General features: G+C 35.3%; 2 protein-coding genes across 2 annotated transcripts in view; one reads left to right on the top strand and one right to left on the bottom strand.

Moving 5' to 3' along the window:
• The window catches only part of LOC140234334 (small ribosomal subunit protein eS7-like), a 463,926-nt gene that overhangs the window by 158,036 nt on the left and 286,385 nt on the right, over positions 1–19,505 (top strand). The gene's annotated exons all lie outside the window — the stretch shown is intronic.
• The window catches only part of LOC140233739 (otoferlin-like), a 121,043-nt gene continuing 111,945 nt past the window's right edge, over positions 10,408–19,505 (bottom strand). The window contains 1 exon segment of the mRNA XM_072313839.1: positions 10,408–10,613. Coding sequence (XP_072169940.1) covers positions 10,433–10,613 — 181 coding nt within the window. The 3' untranslated portion in view covers positions 10,408–10,432.

A 19,505-nucleotide genomic window follows, 5' to 3' on the forward strand; every position in this document is an offset into this window, starting at 1 on the left:
TAGTACTGTACATGTGAGGAAAAGTAGTACAAAGTTCACCCTACATTATAATGTAAAGCTGGGATATACCTGAAATCATCGTAAAAATGGCCACAACAAAATTAAATATATTGTACAGGTATGAATAATCATTATTTGACCCTATTATGAACATTACTGGCAGAGATGATCATTTTGGTTTCATATCTATGAATAATGCTGAACATACATGCAACTTCAAATCATATTGAGTATTCTGCCTGAAATGTTAATGTTTGTTATGAAAAGAGCATTTTACAAAAGTCATCTGCACCAAAATAAAAACGTCATTTTTTTTTTCAGGAAGCATTCTATCACTTGAAATAAAATATATGCATTCTACATATCAGAACTGAACATCCACGGCTCATTAACAAGATAGGCAGGCCTAAGTATAGTACCATGCTCTTGACATATATAGGGATAAATACAAAGAAAGGGTACTTCCTACTATATTGATTTTGCGAATGGGAAAGATTAGATTTACAGTTACACCAAGAATGCCTCGCTTTTGTTCAGCTTATTCTCTGCATTTATTGCACACATAAATACAACATTGTGTGAATACCCTTTTACCGCCATATTGTCAGAAAAAAAGAAGAAGTAATTTTGAAGTAAATATCTTGGCAGTCCACAAAAACAAAATGAAAAAAAAAAATGAAGTTCATCCAAGTTGCTTGGCTGTTTTATCTTGTCTAAAGACATGCTTTCATATCATACTTTGTCTCATTCTGTATGCTACCATAGGATCCTCAGACGGCTTTAGACACACTTCTCCAAATTGTTCTTAAATGGTCATATTATATTCACTGCTTTGATCTGTGTGCCATATGGTACGAAATGTCCGATGTCAGAAGCCCATAAATGCATTACTGCAATCATCACATAAAATTGTCAGGAAAGCAAAACAAAGCAGAAAGACATATTGAAGAACACTGTGCTACTGATCACTGTTAAATCATTTCCTGGCAATGATTATGGCATTAAATATTAATCACACATTTTTAAGCATCATAACTTGTGTAAAAGAACACAATGTGCAAATTATATTCTAGTCTTAGCATGATATTAAACAAGATGTTTACAATCATTCTAAAGGGCCTTAAACAGATCTGGGCCCCGTTGCAAGAAAGTTGCAATCAATTGCAAATAATTGCTAATTTTGAAACAACCATTCTGATTGGCTCAGGGTCTGCCCTATTAAGAAGACATGCATGCAACAATGATTTTGATTGGCCAGTGACAATCAGTTGCAAGTTGCGTTTAAACGCAAAGTTTCTAGCAACGGGGCCCTGAACAGTTATCTTTCAAATATAATCAGCATACATGGACTATAAAGCCATACCCCAACATACATGTATTGTAAGCTTTTGACTGTACACTGATCAGAAGAAGAAATTCATGCAGAAACACATAAACAAAAACAGCTAATGTATTTGCACTCCAGCTGAAAGACCATACTATCTAACTTATGAAATATTCAGCCTAGCTTTGACAAGACAGAGTACTTTAAAAGACCCAATAGGGAAAGACAAAGAAGATGAATATAAATATAAATTTAGTGAGAAGGAATGAATTACAAGCAGTGTGATAGTCACACTTACAATTTATGTCAATTTCAGTGCTACAAAGTAACAATCATCAAACAATTAGCACAAAAGAGAGAGAATTAGATTACACAAATTTTTAAGTGCACTGAACAAACGTGAACTCAATCACATCAACATAACGTTAGATTGCAACATTGTGTCAGTCACTGAATTTACACATGGGGACATCACAACTAAGACTTCAAACAAGTGTTCACATCAACGTGAAATAAATGGCAGACACTGTGCGAATAGGGAACAATAATCTGCTAACAAAAGAAATGACACATGACAACCAATCCCAAAATACACAAACAACAACACCACTGGACTGCAATACTGCACGAACAGTGCTTCTTTTGCCCTGCTCCAGGTCATTGCACTTTCTAAAGTCTTTAAAGAAAAAGAGTCTTTACATTTTGATTTTCAGCCATCGGACTTTGCAGGAAGCTTTTAAGTTTAGTACGATAGTACTATAACTTACTATAGTATATTCATATTTATATGGGTTGGTCATCGAATAATAACACTCAATTGTGACCATAAGTAAATAAATAGTAATATATTTTATAAGATATGATGGGCATTACAACAAACATGGCAACTATCAACAAAAATATGTGACATACAATTGCTGTTTTGTGGCATCATCTACAATACTGAAATTGGCAACTCAAGATTATCATTGCAAGTATGCGTCTAGGCTCCAAGAATCTTCTTGACAGTGTAGCCTGGTGATGCGTAGATGAAGAGAGCCAGGAAAATTACAAGCAGCGAGACGAGTGCCAATTTGATGAGCAGCCACTTAAGGCGGGTGCAGACAATGTATCGGATGGACTTCCACGGATTGAGGAACCAGATAAAGGAGGTATCGGGTCGGCTGTTTGGTGGTGGAGGAGGGGGGAGAGTGCAGGGAAAGACACACAAATAGGAGATGGTGCGCAACATACAAAGAGCCAACAACATAGGGGTGCAGTTTGGTGCCAGTTATTGCAAGTAACAAAACATTAGGTTGTTATACCCACTACAATGCCATGTTCATATCTAAATACAGATTTGAGAGCTTGCAAGACATGTTACTTGTGTTTTTAAAAATCTTATTTTTTTTTATAAACTCAAATTGCATTTTTTTTTTCTCTCACTCTCTTTTAATGCTTTAAATCTAAACATGCATAAAAGTGAATGAGGTTTAAGCGATAATATGGCTTGCTCTTTTTCCTGCAAGTTCTTTATGGGTTCTTTTTATTTTTTTCTAAAATTCTAGTGTATGAAGGTCTTAGAACTTAATTCTAAACATATTACGCTCAATCTGAATGACTAAGCTGTGAAAATAACAATGCAATCTTAGTTTACAAGCAATACTGCAAGATTTAATTTTTTCTCTCTTTTTCTATTATTAAATGGTGGCATTGATGAAAATGAAGGCACAGTCAACTGACAAACACTCCCTTATATCAGGATGTCCTTTAATGTCATCAGCTTATCCAAAACTATGTGGAACCCCTGAAATAGAATTCATACAAGATTAGTCTAAATTTCACCAGGACCAGTACAAATACCATGAGCATGTTAGATGCCATGTAATGCCAGTCACCTGCTAGCAGATTGAAAAACATGAATATGAAATAAAAACCCACCAAAAAAGACATAAATACATTTCCCAAAATCACTGAAAGAAAAAAGGGCAAATATGTGTAGTTAGAAAGTTAGTGACACCTTTGATAAATTCGCCTCACCAATGTGCCGTGTATTTCATAATAATCATGACAATGTGAGGCAGTCAGGGAGTTTTGTAAAACTTACAAAACCTGAGAAGAAAAATCTCCTTAGCAACAAGCCTACCCACTCCCGTTTTCCTCAACAACAACAACAAATGATGTAAAATGGACCAAAATTTTGACTTTTTTTTTCTCCAAGCTGCAAATCAGATGAACTTCATTGCAAAATTACCAAAATCAATTGGAGAGACATCCAAAAATCCACATACACAACTCTCTCATAGGCTTAGCTATGTGAAACATCAGGGTTCCATATTGTAAAGGTCTCTCTAGCAATGACAAGTTGCTGCTGAATTGCAGTTTCTGTGGCAGCAACAACCTAGAGCAATCAATGAGATGTGAGTCCTGGAGCCATGGTAACTGCAATAAAGGCAGCAGCTTTCACAAAGCACAAAAACCTGAAATGGGCAACCAATATACCTGATATGAAAATTATTGTGCACATACAAAGTAGTGCGGAGAGCTTCAAAGACTATCAAATCATTAGAATATACCAGTTTTCTACAATGGTATTCAAATTGAAGAGTTACCCCCCCCCCCCCCATTACAGACCTTGGTTCAAGCTTTTCACTGAACTCAACCCTAACAGATATAATTTCCTACTTTAAATTTAGCATGCATAAATATATTCTTGTTAAGTCAGGCAAGGTACAGGTAGGCCTTTTTAGATGTCTATTCCTAATTGATTATTTTGAATGAATTGATGGAGCTGCAGGACCCTCATCAATTAACTCTTTCAGATAATCAAGTCAAAACGTCAATGACATTTCATGGTGTTCAATTGCCCATGGGAATGATTGACTCGAGTTAGTCACACAGTCCATTAAATCCTGCTTATAACAGCACCTTCAGACCCTTTGCAGCAATTTCGAACAAGCATTATGCCCCTAGGATTTTCTTGACGGTGTAGCCGGGAGACTCATAGATGAAGAGGGCAAGGAAGAAAGTCACAAGGCAGAAAACAATGAGCTTGCACAGCAGCATTTTGAGGCGGTGGCAGATCATGTATTTGATGGATCGCCATGGACTCATGAACCAGAGGAACGACGTGTCCGGACGACTGAGCGGTTTGATCGTAGATCAAGTGACAAAAGAAATCACACAGTCACAGCACATTGGAAAATGTGTGCGACAGAAATAGGTAAAGAGATATAGATTGACAAATTGACAAATAGATAGATAGATAGACAAGTAGATGGACAGAAGGAAGATATGTAACATGTATATGCCAGAAAGATATATAGATATAGATAAATAGATGAGATATGATTTAATACAAAAAAAAAGGATATTGTGTACAGCAGAAAGAGATAAGTAGATCGATAAATAAAGTATGTGACAGAAAATGTGTATGATGGAAATAGATAAACAGATATAGATTGACAGGTAGACAAATAAGAGTCACAGAAATATAAATGGAAGGATAGAAGAAAGGCATATACTCCGTATATACACCAGAAATACATATAGATATAGATAGATAAATAGATGAGAAAGATAAAGTACAACAGAAATAGACGGGAAAATAAATAGACAGAGTGTGTGAAAGACAAGGGAATGTAAGAAAGTTGTGGAAAGTTATATACAGACAGATGGGAATATGGGAATGGGTTATTACAATCATTTTATTCGCCGCATCCATTAAGCATCAAATGAAGTTTCAGTAAAGCAGCATGTTGTATATGTATCAGTGTGGTATGTTTCAGTTTGCAAAAATGATGAAAGCAATTCATTTCATGTGAGTGATCAATGGTTTTGATGCATTTTAACACACAAGAAATCAAGGTGAATATCAGATATTTTTGGGTTCCATTTTTTTTTTCGGGGGGGGGGGGGGGGTGGGGCACATCATAACAAGGACATTTCACATTTTCACAGATGAGGGCAAGCGGAGAATTTTGGTGGAGGATTTAAGGGTAGGAAGAGAAGAAGGGGTCAAAAAAGGAAAACAAGTGTGGTCAAAATTTGTGACAATTTTCCATTGCAACATACAACATGTGACTAACATCAAACTGCCTGTAAAGAGACAACAGAATTATGGATTTTTAAAAGCCAAAGGCAACAAAAATCATAGAAATGTTCTTTGTATACCTTTGAATCAATGAAATACAAATTGCGGTAAAGGAAGGCAATATAGGCCAATAAAGGCATAAGTTTTATTGAGGAACATATCTACTCATGTTTACCAAGAAACAGTGGGTGATAAGATAGAAAAGGGGATAAGTACAGTGAGTGACAAATATTGTAGACCTCTTTATGACACAGGTCAGGTGATGGTGTCTATACCTTCACCATCAGCCCAGAGTGCATCATCTTCAAAATACTCTGAGATTTCTCTCAATGATGGACTCAGAGGTAGCATGGGCAAACAGCCCAGGAAAAACAGCGAAACAAACAAACAAAACAAAACAAAAACAAGGACAGTTTGTTCAGAAATGACCCAAAAAGCTATCACAGAAGTCTGGGGTCATTATCAAGGCATTGACTGGGTGGATGACCCACAGCAGCAAGCTGTCAATATATGCAGGGCTCAACATAAGCAGTGGCCCAGTGGCCCAGGGCCACAAAAAATGGTGTTAGTCCACCAAACTTCCAAAGAGGCTATCTTCTAATGGCCCCATCAGGCACTTAAGATTAGAAATAAATTGTTATGTTTCTGTCATTGGGGGCACCAGAATTTGAGACTTAAGATTTTAGTGGCCTGAATGGGCCACAAGAAAAAAAAGATTAGCGTCAATGTGTATCAACCATGTCCGGGTCCAATGAAGCAGTCATGACTGGTCATTGATGAATCGACATCCCATTGGTATCAGAAAGGCATCAAACAGCAATTGATCATAATGTTAAGGTGTAACGGAGTTTAAACATCACATATAGACATCACCTGAATGATTCTATGTAAAGAGTCAATATCCTCTGCCCAGTCATTATAAGTTGCAACATATAAACTGGTAAACATACAATGTATGTATACACATCCGTGCATCCGTGCTGTTATGTGAATGAGTACTGCCATAGACCAATGAGGAATAAGTGTGATACCGCCTTGCATACGTATTAAAACTGAGGAACCAAATCTTCTTCACAACATCAGAGATGGGCAGTAAATCACCATTTTATGGTAAGTGCAGAAAGAACGTAATCCTTAGCTGTAGTATATTCTATGGCAGTGACTATGAATTGCTGCATACAAGAAAATGGTACAGGACAAGAATAACTCAGTTCACATCTAGCAAAGGTCTGCAATAACTGATGAAGCACAGACTTTTCAATGCATATCATTTTTTTTAACTAGAAAGAGCTCCCAATCCAAGCGGTCTTAGGGGAGAGCAGTAATCTTCATGTCTTTTTTTTTTTTTTTTTGATGTTGCAAATAGTAAAGGAGTACTCCATTCACATTCTATCTGAAAACTTTTGTGTGAGTCTATCAGATAAAAGTGCAGAGCACACAGAGGATGATTCAAAGTGTGAGGGCGCTCTTCGTGACCCATCACGCTCTACGCCCCGAGGATCTTTTTGACGATGTAGCCCGGGGAGGCGTAGATGAAGAGACCGAGTAGAAGGGAGACAAGACAGAAAATGAGCAGTTTGATCAACATCCACTTCAGGCGGTTGCAGATCATGAATTTGAGGGCTCGCCACGGACTCATGAACCAGAGGAACGATGTGTCCGGACGGCTGTTATGAGGCGCGGTCGCCAAGAGAGCGTTTTGATTTGACCGGATTATAGCAGTAATGGTGTGCATGGTAAAATATGTATGAATGTGCGTGCACATAGTATGTGTGTAATAATGTTTATGTGTGATAGAGTCCAAATGTGATAGAAGTACAGCCAATGACAGAACAACAACAAATGGTAAAAATAGACACAAAAATGACATGACAGGCAGAACAAACGGGAAAATGCACAATTAAAAAAAGACAAAAGTAAGAAGAGCATTAATAGTCATGACAAACACAATAGTAACAGACAAAGAAAGAAATAGAAGCACATATAAAAAAAAAAGATAAAAGAGATATAGTGGAATCAACAGATGTATTTAACATGCAGAACAGTGATAATGATTGTGGTAAGGATAATTTTATACATCAGTTTCCAATACAACATTGCATAATTGAGAGCATGTGTGGATATGAAGAAAATAAGACACATTGAGCAGAGCAAGAAAGATGGTCACAAATGATGGTAAAAAATATGGTAATGTGGTAAAAATGACAGAAAATAAAAATGCCCAACAAACACAACCACCATAATACATGCATCCAACAAGCCCCCAAAAAGGTTGAAGTTGCCATGATACATGCCATGTCATGATCAGGGCAGGGTTTTACCATGATTGAGGGTGACGGTGTCGGGGGGGGGGGGGGGAGATATAGAGGAAAGGTGTATAGGAGAGGAAGGAGTAGACAGGAGGATTGATAGGAAAAACAGGAAAACAAGATTATAATCAGCAAAACAATTGTCTAGACAGTAGAAGTCCAAACTTTAATACATGTATACATTACAAGCATGGAATCGCTCATATCGTAGCTGCATTCTCTTTCTAATGTTTTTGAAACCATGCCAAAGTATTTGTATTTATACAAAAGCAATCAGAGCAAAAAGGGTGATATAAACAACAGAAGAAAAGCCGAGATACAGGGAGACTGAGTACAAGAATACATCATGAAACATACATGAATACAAAACTCTATGATACATGCATACACATTCTCCTGTAGCCGCATTCTCTCTCCAAAGTTTTTGATGCCATGACAAAGTATTTATATCATAAATACAAAAGCATGCACAGCAAAAGGGTGATATATTAAACAACAGAAGAAAAGATGAGATACAGGGAGACTGAGTACGAGAATACTTATGAAACATACACGAATACAACACTTTGATACATGCATACACATTCTCCTTTAGCTGCACTCTCTCTCCAATGCTTTTGAAACCATGACAAAGTATTTGTATTATACAAATCCATGCAAAGCAAAAGGATGACATAGACATCAGAATAAAAGACAGATACAACAGAGAGACTGAATAGACGAATACATTTGAAACATACATGAATACAAAACTTTGATACATGCATACACATTCTGTATAACGATACACACTATACACACTACACGTCTCCATAATTCCCTTATTGCGCCGTAACATACACTGTATGCTTCAAGCTTGCTACTACCTGAGTGATACCTGTATTGTACTGACAAAATGTATATATAAGCATGCAACTTCTATTTCTCCCTTGGAAAGTGAAAGAATCTGTGACCATGACCAATTTGAATGTAGAGCATGATTATCCAGCAACCTGTCTAAACAAAAGAGATGATAACATTTCATAGCAAGGGAGAGACTGAGAGAAAGAGGAATGTGGAATCCTGGAAAAAAAATAAAAGTACCACCATAGCCATCACAGTAAAGAGCAGAGGAATGCAAGGCATCAAACTTTCAACCCTACAGAACTGAAAGCACACACGCAACAACTGACAGAATTCTTCCATTGACATGGTCATAACTAACGAAAAAAAAAGGAAACCCACCAATACAAGTGTATGTGATAAAACTTAGAGAATAACTACAAGCTTTTTTTTAATCCAATGGTTCATTAAAAAGAAAGCTGTCCATTAAGGTTGATACAAGAGGTATACAATAAATCTAAATGATACACTGGTGTATGAGCTTAAATACCAGAAAGTACCTTCAAAGATGCAAATGATTGAATAAATCCAAATATTTCACAGCTACCACTACAAAAATGACTCCAGATACGATTCAGAAGGGAACTCTCCCTCATCTCCTTTCAATTGATTCGTAAAACTTTGGGGTCCAAATCACAATTTCTGAGGGAAAAATATTGTTTTCTTGAAAGCTATAAAGATGGAGCAATGGCTCAAAGTGCATCGAGTGTATAGGGAGAAAAAGTGCAAAAAAATAACCCTTTAAGTCTTTATAGCAAATAATTCACCTTTTCAGCCCCACTATGGTTATCATACATTGGAAGTATCACATTTATTGGCAGTTAAAATGGATAAAGTGGTATTTTAGAAGCACTTTAAAATGGCAACCTGTTTGACAAGATGACTATGCAGATTACATGACATTGTAAAGAAAATCTCCTTTGATGTAAAATGAAATCCTGCTCGCTTTGCTTCATTTCTTTCTTCTTCTTTTTTTTTGGGGGGGGGGGGAGGGGGTGAGGGAGGCAAGTTAGAGAGGTGTTACTAAAAACATAGATATTCAATTTGTTAATGAATATTTCACAGCAATTTTGTTCTTTTGTCTTCGGTTTTAAAAAGGAATGATATCCAATTTAATTGTCACCAATTTCAATAGATGTCATACTCACATCTGGGGTTGGTTACTTGTGTTTGTGTGTGTGTGTGCGTGTGCATGTGTGTGTGTGTGTGTGTTTACATTGAAGGAGAATACTGGAGAAGAGTCATCTGTCATATGACCTCAATAAATAATGCTAGGAATATATAAATATGTAAATATACAGACATACATAAATTTACCCAAAATATACTTGCAAGATATGCTGAAAGTTTATATCTTTAACAAATGCACAGCTATTCCTGAAATTCACACAGACTTGTTGCATTTGCACAATTTCTTCTATTCAGGGATACCCTTCCCCTGAGAACGAATTCTCCTTGCATAGGAATTTTGGCAAGTTCCCTTTGCCCTGTTGCTTAAACCATCCAGCCCCCTTTGCCTTTTAAACATGCGCAGTCAACAATATGTTGTCAATATCCCAATCAGGGAGGCCCACGCGGACAGGAGTCAAGCTTTGAATTAGATGAGTGTGTACTGAATCTACATTGAATTACAAGTCAGGAAAACTCATGAAGAATTAATATCCTCCAGGTAACTGGCCTCTCATGATGTTGTATCGTGACATGACTTGAATTGTATTTTTTTTTTTTTACCTTAAAGGGGCAACATTTTGGTGATATCCTGGAGGGGGTAACATACAAAAAGTAGGCATCTTTTGAGATTTGTGCTATTAAAGAGACAGTTCAAAAGTGATGCAGTTGCCGTTTCTAGGCCCCAATGATCTTCTTGACGATGTAGCCGGGAGAAGAGTAGAGGAAGAGACCGATAAGGAGGACAATGAGTCCAATGACGATAATTTTGAACAACATCCACTTGAACCGCCTGCACATTGAGCGGTAAATGGCTTTCCAAGGCGTCAAGAATGCCGTAAACAGCGTATTGGGACGACTGGTGTTGCCATATCATAGGTTTTATATTTAGGAGTAACCATACAAGAGGCGGCAAATACATCAATAATCCACGCATAAGATGCGAGCGAACAGAATATATCCAGGTACAGAAAGAGTACCCCAAAACATCGACAAGCCGTGGATAATACAAAAGGCCATGAAGTAAGATAATCGGCATTTATCCATTTTAAATTGGACAGCAGGCCGTAACGTGATAATGGCATATCATCGCCCACATAAACAATAAAATATCAAATATGTGTTTATAAAAGAACAGAGAAAGAAAATATATCATCCACACAGAAGTAGCAAACAGGTATAAAAGGCCATAAAAATTATATATTTTGAATTTACAATGTTTCATCCAATGTAATCACACAATATGATGAGGATACACATCAGCCATTTGCAGCCATTATCAATTCAATACCATAATTGAAGATCATCCAGGACAGGAGTGTAAAATTATTGGGGTTGCCAAAAAAATGAAAATAAAATGGAACAAACAAATCACATCAAAACAGGTGCAGTTTAATCATGATGCGTTGAAACAATGCATTCAATAGCAATAGAAATTTAACCCAAATTGCACTGCACCCTCAAAAATGTGACAAATTTGTTTTCAATGTTGAAATGAAATGTATATGGTACACTTACACTTGGCAAAGCTCACTGCACAAGAGATAGATTAACTGCTAATGGAGTATACTTTTTATTTGTTCCCATTTTTCTCTCCTAATTTTCAAACACTCCTCATATAGACATGACCACCAATTTACTAGTTTGAGCCCTCCTTGGAAACACAGAACAGTAAAATCAAACAAAATTAATATTGGATATGTAAAAGAAATATACATACAGCATTTGGCATCTCCGTAAGATTTTTCACTGGAAAATGCATTCCTCCATGCAACTACCGGTCTCACAGACCCCAAACAAACCACTTTTCTATGGCTGAAAATAATGCTACTGGTCTCAACTGTATGCATACTATAATTTAAAGCAAAACGGCATGATGAGAAATATGCACTTATCTGGTCCTGAACAGATACAGATTTGTGGCTGCACAAGTACAGATAAAGTGAATAATGCAAGGCAAAGGAAACTGAAGAACTGGGGAAGACAAAAATTAAGACATCAATATCATTGCTTGCGTTCACATTGACTGTTGTCGAAAAAACAGACACTTAAAAGAGAGAGAGAAGGAGATCAGGGAGACAGAAAAACAAGGAATACATATTTGTGTGAAACATATACATAGTTGTAGTCTGTCCGGTGCATTCTGTGGACACAACATATCACAAATGATCACGACACTCACACAAAATCAAACGGGAGAGGACTATGTGCTAGATACCGTAAAACCAGAAATCGTCGATCTTCTGCCAAAAGGGCCTTAAACCACTTCCACTGTTATGCCCAAAGGCCTTAACACTATAGACTTTGTACACTATTAGTACCCTTTTGGCATAACAGGGGAAGTTCTTTGAGGCCCTTTTGGCATAAGGCTTACGATATATCTGTGTGAAACATAGTCTGTCCGGTGCATTCTGTGGACACAACATACCACAAATGGTCACAACACTCACACAAAATCAAACGGGAGAGGACTATGTGCTAGATACCGTAAAACCAGACATTTTGTGCAAGTTACTAAAATTAAGGAACCACGATTCGCGAAATAAAGATGCACGCAGAATTTCTTGTCAACACCACAATTATGCATTAATGCCAGTGGCAAGTCTCAAAAACTTCATGCCACCAATAAGGCTGGTAGCAGCTGCAATTTGCGCAAATTTCACGCTGCAAGCATTTCTGGTTTTGCAGTATGCAGAATTTGTCGGGGAAGAGTGAAAACATGGGATGGTGGTGAAGACCTCACAGACAAAACACACAGGACGCATTACGCGTTAACGTGCATCCACACACATAAATCCTTTTGGTGCCAGTGAGTCAAATATGCACGAACTTCACACATAAACCTTTGGACATGAAATAAATGTGGCACACGGAGGGTTAAGGAGATACTGCTGGGGTTTAACTTGTATGTTTAATTTCACATTATGAAGGAAAGCAAAACACTGCAGACAATGTGGACTGGATTCACAGACAAGTGCACAGAGATTGATATCATTCCAACACCACTCAGAAAGTACTTTCATAATGTGATCATCTCACTGTCCCAAATTTGAGCAAAGATGGACATACATTACAGGAAATGTTCAAACTCAGCTCTGATCATAATTATAAGCTTCAGGTCCTTTATGAGGGCATCTTACGCCATCGTATGACTACCAGTGGAGTTTATCAGGCTCCGGCCGCAACTTCGTAAGCGGCGGAAAAATCTTTGGTAAGCTGATTGATTGGCTAAAGAACTTATGAATGTTCATATTTGTACTGCCATCTAGTGTCAATTTTCGGACAGTGTGACACCACCTTAACAGAACAAAAAGTAAACACAAGAAAAGTAAAGGAACTACTTTCATTTCTTAAGTTCTCAAGAGTAACATATAAACATATAAATATATTCTCTTCAAAGGTAACCAAACCATTCCCCCTCTCCCTCCCACTTTACAAGCTCTTCCAATGTCCACAGCATTTCATTTACAGTGACATCAATATTGCTATCAAACTATTTAGAGCTAAACACTTTGGAATCTAAATATCCCAAGGTATAGAATTTGCAATTTTATGAAATTCTCCATGCCTTTCACTATCGTGTATCAAACAAATAAAAGATGCCAAATATTGGGGGGAAAAATCACACCTTGATATTATGTAATTTAACTTTTCCAGTGTAAATGCATTTCTTTTTTCAAACGATCCAGTGTTACTCACTGGATGACACAAATCTACTATCATAAGAGCTGACTATTTATGGTAAGGTTTCCATGGCAACACCTTTGACACGCTACTCTGTACAGAAAGGCAAATTACATTTTTTTTCAGATGACCACATTGTATAACAGACATTCGAATTTAGCATCCCGTATAATTATCAAATGCAAATAATATGGCTGCATGCCCTTATGGTGCTGAGTAACTGCTTTGAGTGACCACACACGACATTTCAGACACAAGACCATTTGGCCACACTTTTTTCATTAATTTAGAAACTTCTTGTAGTGGCTGGAAGGTATTGGCATGAAAGACTGACCGCTGGTCTGGATAAACTGGACATAACATTTAATATTGAATCCCGAATCACATCAATACACAGTGCTTATTTCTTATCCTTTCCGCACAAATAGAAATCACTTTTAATCACCACTAAATATATCCTGGCTAAGCATATACATCAATGTGAATTCTACTGGCCTTACATCGCTAATATCACAAGACTTGACAGCATTTCATGCAAAGACAAATGAATATCCAGTTACAATCCTGAAACTTTCTTCATAAAATGATTACATCTATCTTAATTAGATTCTTTTAGGATTGGTTAGATTATCAAAAATATATTAAATATTCTGGATCTAGTCAGAGAGGATCCTTTTGTTATTGATACCTATAGAGCACACTCAGCTACACAGTGAACCACATAATTATATATATCATATACCTATATATTCCTGAAGCTTACCACATTACACATATAAATACAACCACACAGATATATGATAAATGTTGCACATAACTGTTTCAACTCAGTAACAGCGATTAATACTATATTTTGAAACCATATCACAATACAACAACTGGACACTTCAATTTGTATTACTGCCTATTTAAAATCGGTATTGATTAGTTTAGGTTTCGAATAGTTTCATCAAATGTATTAGCACAACTAATTCTTGGCATATCTAGAATTGGTATATTTACAACTGGCATGTTAAGTATTGCTATACTATGCTTAATATTTTTTTTTCTTCTCTTTTTTCCTTCTCCTCTTTCTTTAACTGATAATAACATAGAGATCCAGAAATTCTGGGAATATTTACAAAACACTCAATACCTCATACATGATAAATCTTCTATGAGAAGGAATGAAAATTTGATGCATATTAATAACTATTTGGCTTGATTGATTCATAATACTTTTCCACTCCTGAAAATTTGGCAAATCATAAGCACACTGTTTTCAATATTGCACACTGTTTTCAATATTGCACTCATCATGATCGTATTAATAAGTACTATTGTTCATATGTATTGCACTTAAGGTCTTCTTTTTCATCTGTATTGAGAAGAACTATAACATTCATGTACATAACTTTCTAATACTGTTTGATAAACCGTCTCGTAGTCCTTCTTTCTTTGACAATGGCAATCAAAAAGGACAAATAATAATAATAAAATAAATGAAATAACCCACTGAAAATGAGCTAAATTGCTATAACAAGCATTTCCCACAGACATACACCCAAGTACATGTATACTCAAAACTAGTCTTCAACTGGCTAAAATGCTACTGCTACAAATATAACAATTAAAATCCACAACATACAGGAATTATTCCATCAATGCCAGCATTTTTTTTCCTGCTATGCACATATGATCGTAATCATGATCAATACCTAAGACAAAGTTATCTTCATATTTATCACATATGATGCTATCAGTGATATCACTCTGGTGTACTTTGATATCTACTGAAGATAACATCAACAAGTAAACTACTTTCCACTGGCCTACCAAACAATTGTTGGGAATTCTAGTCACTTTTTGTTGTTGCATTTGTCAATTGTAATCAATTTCTGATCTATTCAGTCCTTTCACGTCACTAAAGAGTAAAAAGCCATCACAGATTAAGTATTTTTAGGATCTGGTTACATATTATGTATACAAAACATTTTATCAACAAATTCTTAAAACCATCTATGAAGTGTTAAAAGTGCACAGTCAACACTCTGCTAGTATGCTGTAATATTATACCATGCTAATGCAGAAATATACTCTTTGTATAAAATAACAAAAAAACATCAATGAGATAAAAAGCATCTTATGTAAGCAACATTATAAAATTGCACAATTTTCACATTCTTGTGAATACAAACTAGAACAAAGAACTCATCCTACATTTTTTGGTCCGATGGCAAGATTGTATAGCTGTACTTTCTTCACATTTACAATTAAATTTATAACGGAATATATCTGAACCTTCACACACATCACTGCTATACTTCAAATACTGAAATATTTCTACATACATTTACTATACCCTACCAATAAAAGCTCCCATTCAACAGAGTAAGAGAGAATATAGACTCTAACCATAAAATCTTTGCCATGAAATTTATATATCTTACACCTTGAATAAAACCAAATGTACAACAGAAATGTCTACTGAAACCTAACATACTGCATGACTTTATAATGTATATTATAAAGAAAGTCTGATTTGCCCTTGTGGAAATCCAACTATGCTGAAAGGGCTTTAAGAAAAAGAAGAAAACATCAATAAGGAGACGATCGATGAACTCTAAAACTCCTTTCATTCTCCACTGGTGATTGTTATCAACTTTGTACTGAATAACCTATCTGGATCCACTCTCAAGCAAAAGTCAATGAAGTGTGGAATGAGTACCAAGAGCAATTGCAACAAGCTCACTGCGGCTACAGAGGGCTAAATGTGCTTGAGAAGGAGATGAAGAGAAAATTATTGAATAGGTATTGATTAGTTTAAGTTTCTTAGTTTCATCAAGTGTACTAGCAAAACTAATTCTTGGCATATCTAGAATTGGTATATTTACAATTGGCATATGAAGTATTGCACTACGATGTTGTTCTTTTTTCTTCTCTTTGCTCCTTCTCCTCTTTCTTTAACTGATAATAACATAGAGATCCAGAAATTCTGGGAATATTTACAAAATACTTCATACATCATACATGATAAATCTTCTATGAGAAGGAATAAAAATTTGATGCGTATTAATAACTATTTGGCTTGATTGATTCATAATACTTTTCCACTCCTGAAAATTTGGCAAATCATAAGCACACTGTTTTCAATATTGCACTCATTATGATCTTTTTAATAAGTACTATTGCTCATATATATTGCACTTTAGGTCTTCTTTTTCTCCTGTATTGAGAAAAACTAAAACATTCATGTACATGAATTGATAATACTGTTTAATAAGTACTATTGCTCATATATTGCTCATATATTGCACTTTAGGTCTTCTTTTTCCCCTGTATTGAGAAGAACTTAAACATTCATGTACATGAATTGATAATACTGTTTAAAAAGTACTATTGCTCATATATATTGCACTTTAGGTCTTCTTTTTCTCCTGTATTGAGAAAAACTAAAACATTCATGTACATGAATTGATAATACTGTTTAATTTGTACTATTGCTCATATATATTGCACTTTGTTAGGTCTTCTTTTTCTCCTGTATTGAGAAAAACTAAAACATTCATGTACATGAATTGATAATACTGTTAAATAAGTACTATTGTTCATATATATTGCCCTTAAGGTCTTAGTTTTCCCTTGTATAGAGAAAAACTCAAACATTCATATACATGAATTGATAATACTGCTAAATAAGTACTATTGCTCATATAAATTGCACTTTAGGTCTTCTTTTTCTCCTGTATTGGGAAAAACTAAAACATTCATGTACATGAATTTCTAATAATGTTTAACAAGTACTATTGTTCATATGTATTGCACTTTAGGTCTTCCTTTTCTCCTGTATTGAAAAGAACTAAAACATTCATGTACATGAATTTCTAATCCTGTTTTATAAGTACTGTTGTTCATATATATTGCACTTAAGGTCTTAGTTTTCCCCCGCATTGCGAAGAACTTAAACATTCATGTAGATGAATTTCTAATACTGTTTATACTGTCCTGTTGTCCTTGTTTCTTTGACAATGGCGATCAAAAAGGACAAATAATAATGTAGGCATTAACTCACTGAAGATGAGCTAAATTGCTATAACAAGCATTTCCCACAGACATCCACCCAAGTACATGTATACTCAAAACTAGTCTTCACCTGGTTAAGATGCTACTGCTACAAATATAGCAATTAAAATCCATAACATACAGGAATTATTTCATCAATGCCAGCATTTTTTCCTGCTATGTACATATGATCGTAATCATGATCAATACCTATGATGAAGTTATCTTCACCTTTATCACATATTATGCTCTCACTGATATCACTCAGGTGTACTTTAATATCTACTGAAGATAACATCAACAAGTAGACTACATTCCCCTGGCCTACCAAACAGCTGTTGGGAATTTTAGTCACTTTTTGTTGTTGCCTTTGTCAGTTTTAATCAATTTCTGATCTATTCAGTCCTTTCACGTCACTTAAGAGTAAAAAGCCATCACAGATTAAGTATTTTTAGGATCTGGCAACATATCATTATGTATATTTACAAAACATTTTAGCATCAAATTCTTAAAACATTATCTATGAAGTGTTAAAAGTGCACAGTCAGCACTTTGCTCGCATGCTGTAATATTATATCATGCCAATGCAGAAAAATGCTATTTTTATAATATAACAAATAAACATGAATGAGATAAAAAGTATCTTGTCATAGAAACATTATAAAATTGCACAATTTTCACATTCTTGTGAATACAAACTAGAACAAGAACTATTTCTACATTTTTGTTCCAATGGCAAGATGGTGGTGCTGTTACTTTCTTTACATTTATGATTAAATTTATAACAGAATATAATTTGACCTTCACACACATCACTGCTATACTTCAAATACTGAAATATTTCTACATACATTTACTATACCCTGCCAATAAAGCTTTAATACCAACAGAGCAAGAGAGGATATAGACTCTAAACCGTAATAAAATCTTTGCCATTAAATTCATATACAATGTACCTTACACCTTGATTAAAACCAAATGTACAACAGAAATATACACTGAAACCTATACATACTGCGTGACTTGTAGAATGAAAATAGTATATAACAAGAGAAAGTGTTAGTATGATTAATGTTTGTGGAAATCCAACTATGCTTTATTCCCCACTGGTCATTGCTACCAACTTACTAACGAATGACCTAAATAAAATTGCTACCTGCTTGTTATTGCATGACCTACTACGTAATTGGATCCACTCTAAGCAGAAGTCAGTAAAAGGTGGAAAGAGTAAAAGGAACAATTGCAAAAACTTCACTGTGGCTATACTGAGCTAAATAAGCTTAAGATGGTGATGAAATTATGGCTAAAGACATAAAAGCCAAAGAGACTCATTGAGAAGAGTATCACTGAAAAAGTGGACATTTTCGTGTGAGTAATTTTCTTTTGCACTCAGTTGGGTAAAATGAATTTGCAAATGATTCTAATTACGAGGAATCAGAGATCAATTACTGTCACACAATACAAGCAGAAATATTTGCATGATTTTATTTCTAAGCCAATGTCAAGTTCCACAGAATGCACAAAAAATATCCATAACGAGAAAATTTCCATTTCAGCAGTACTCAGATGGCAAACAGTGAAGATGAAAGTAGCAATAGTTTACTTCATATGCAAAGTGAGTCTTGCAACTATATTGATAGAAATGTTACTTTAAATTTGGGTGAGGAAAAGTTGTTGCAAGAAAAATAAATATACAGAGAAAAGAAAGTTAAAGTTTCTATAATCTACATTCACGACAAATACTGATCATTAGGTGATGACGTCATAAACATTAATGAACAAAATTACAAGATAAAGGACAAAATAATGTACACTTTGATACAAATTGAAAGTACAGGAAAAATCTCTTGTTACTTTCATTACATCTTCTAAAAATCTAAATTGAACACTTCACAGGAAGGTATATTTACTGGTAAGTGTGGTTAACAACACCAATAAATGATGATGATTACAAAAAGAAACATAAAAGAGATAATGTTACAGACATGGCAACCACAAGGATACAATAGACGGTGTGAAGGGTAGA

The sequence above is a fragment of the Diadema setosum genome, chromosome 10, assembly GCF_964275005.1.
Source record: "Diadema setosum chromosome 10, eeDiaSeto1, whole genome shotgun sequence".
Taxonomy (NCBI): Eukaryota; Metazoa; Echinodermata; class Echinoidea; order Diadematoida; family Diadematidae; genus Diadema; species Diadema setosum.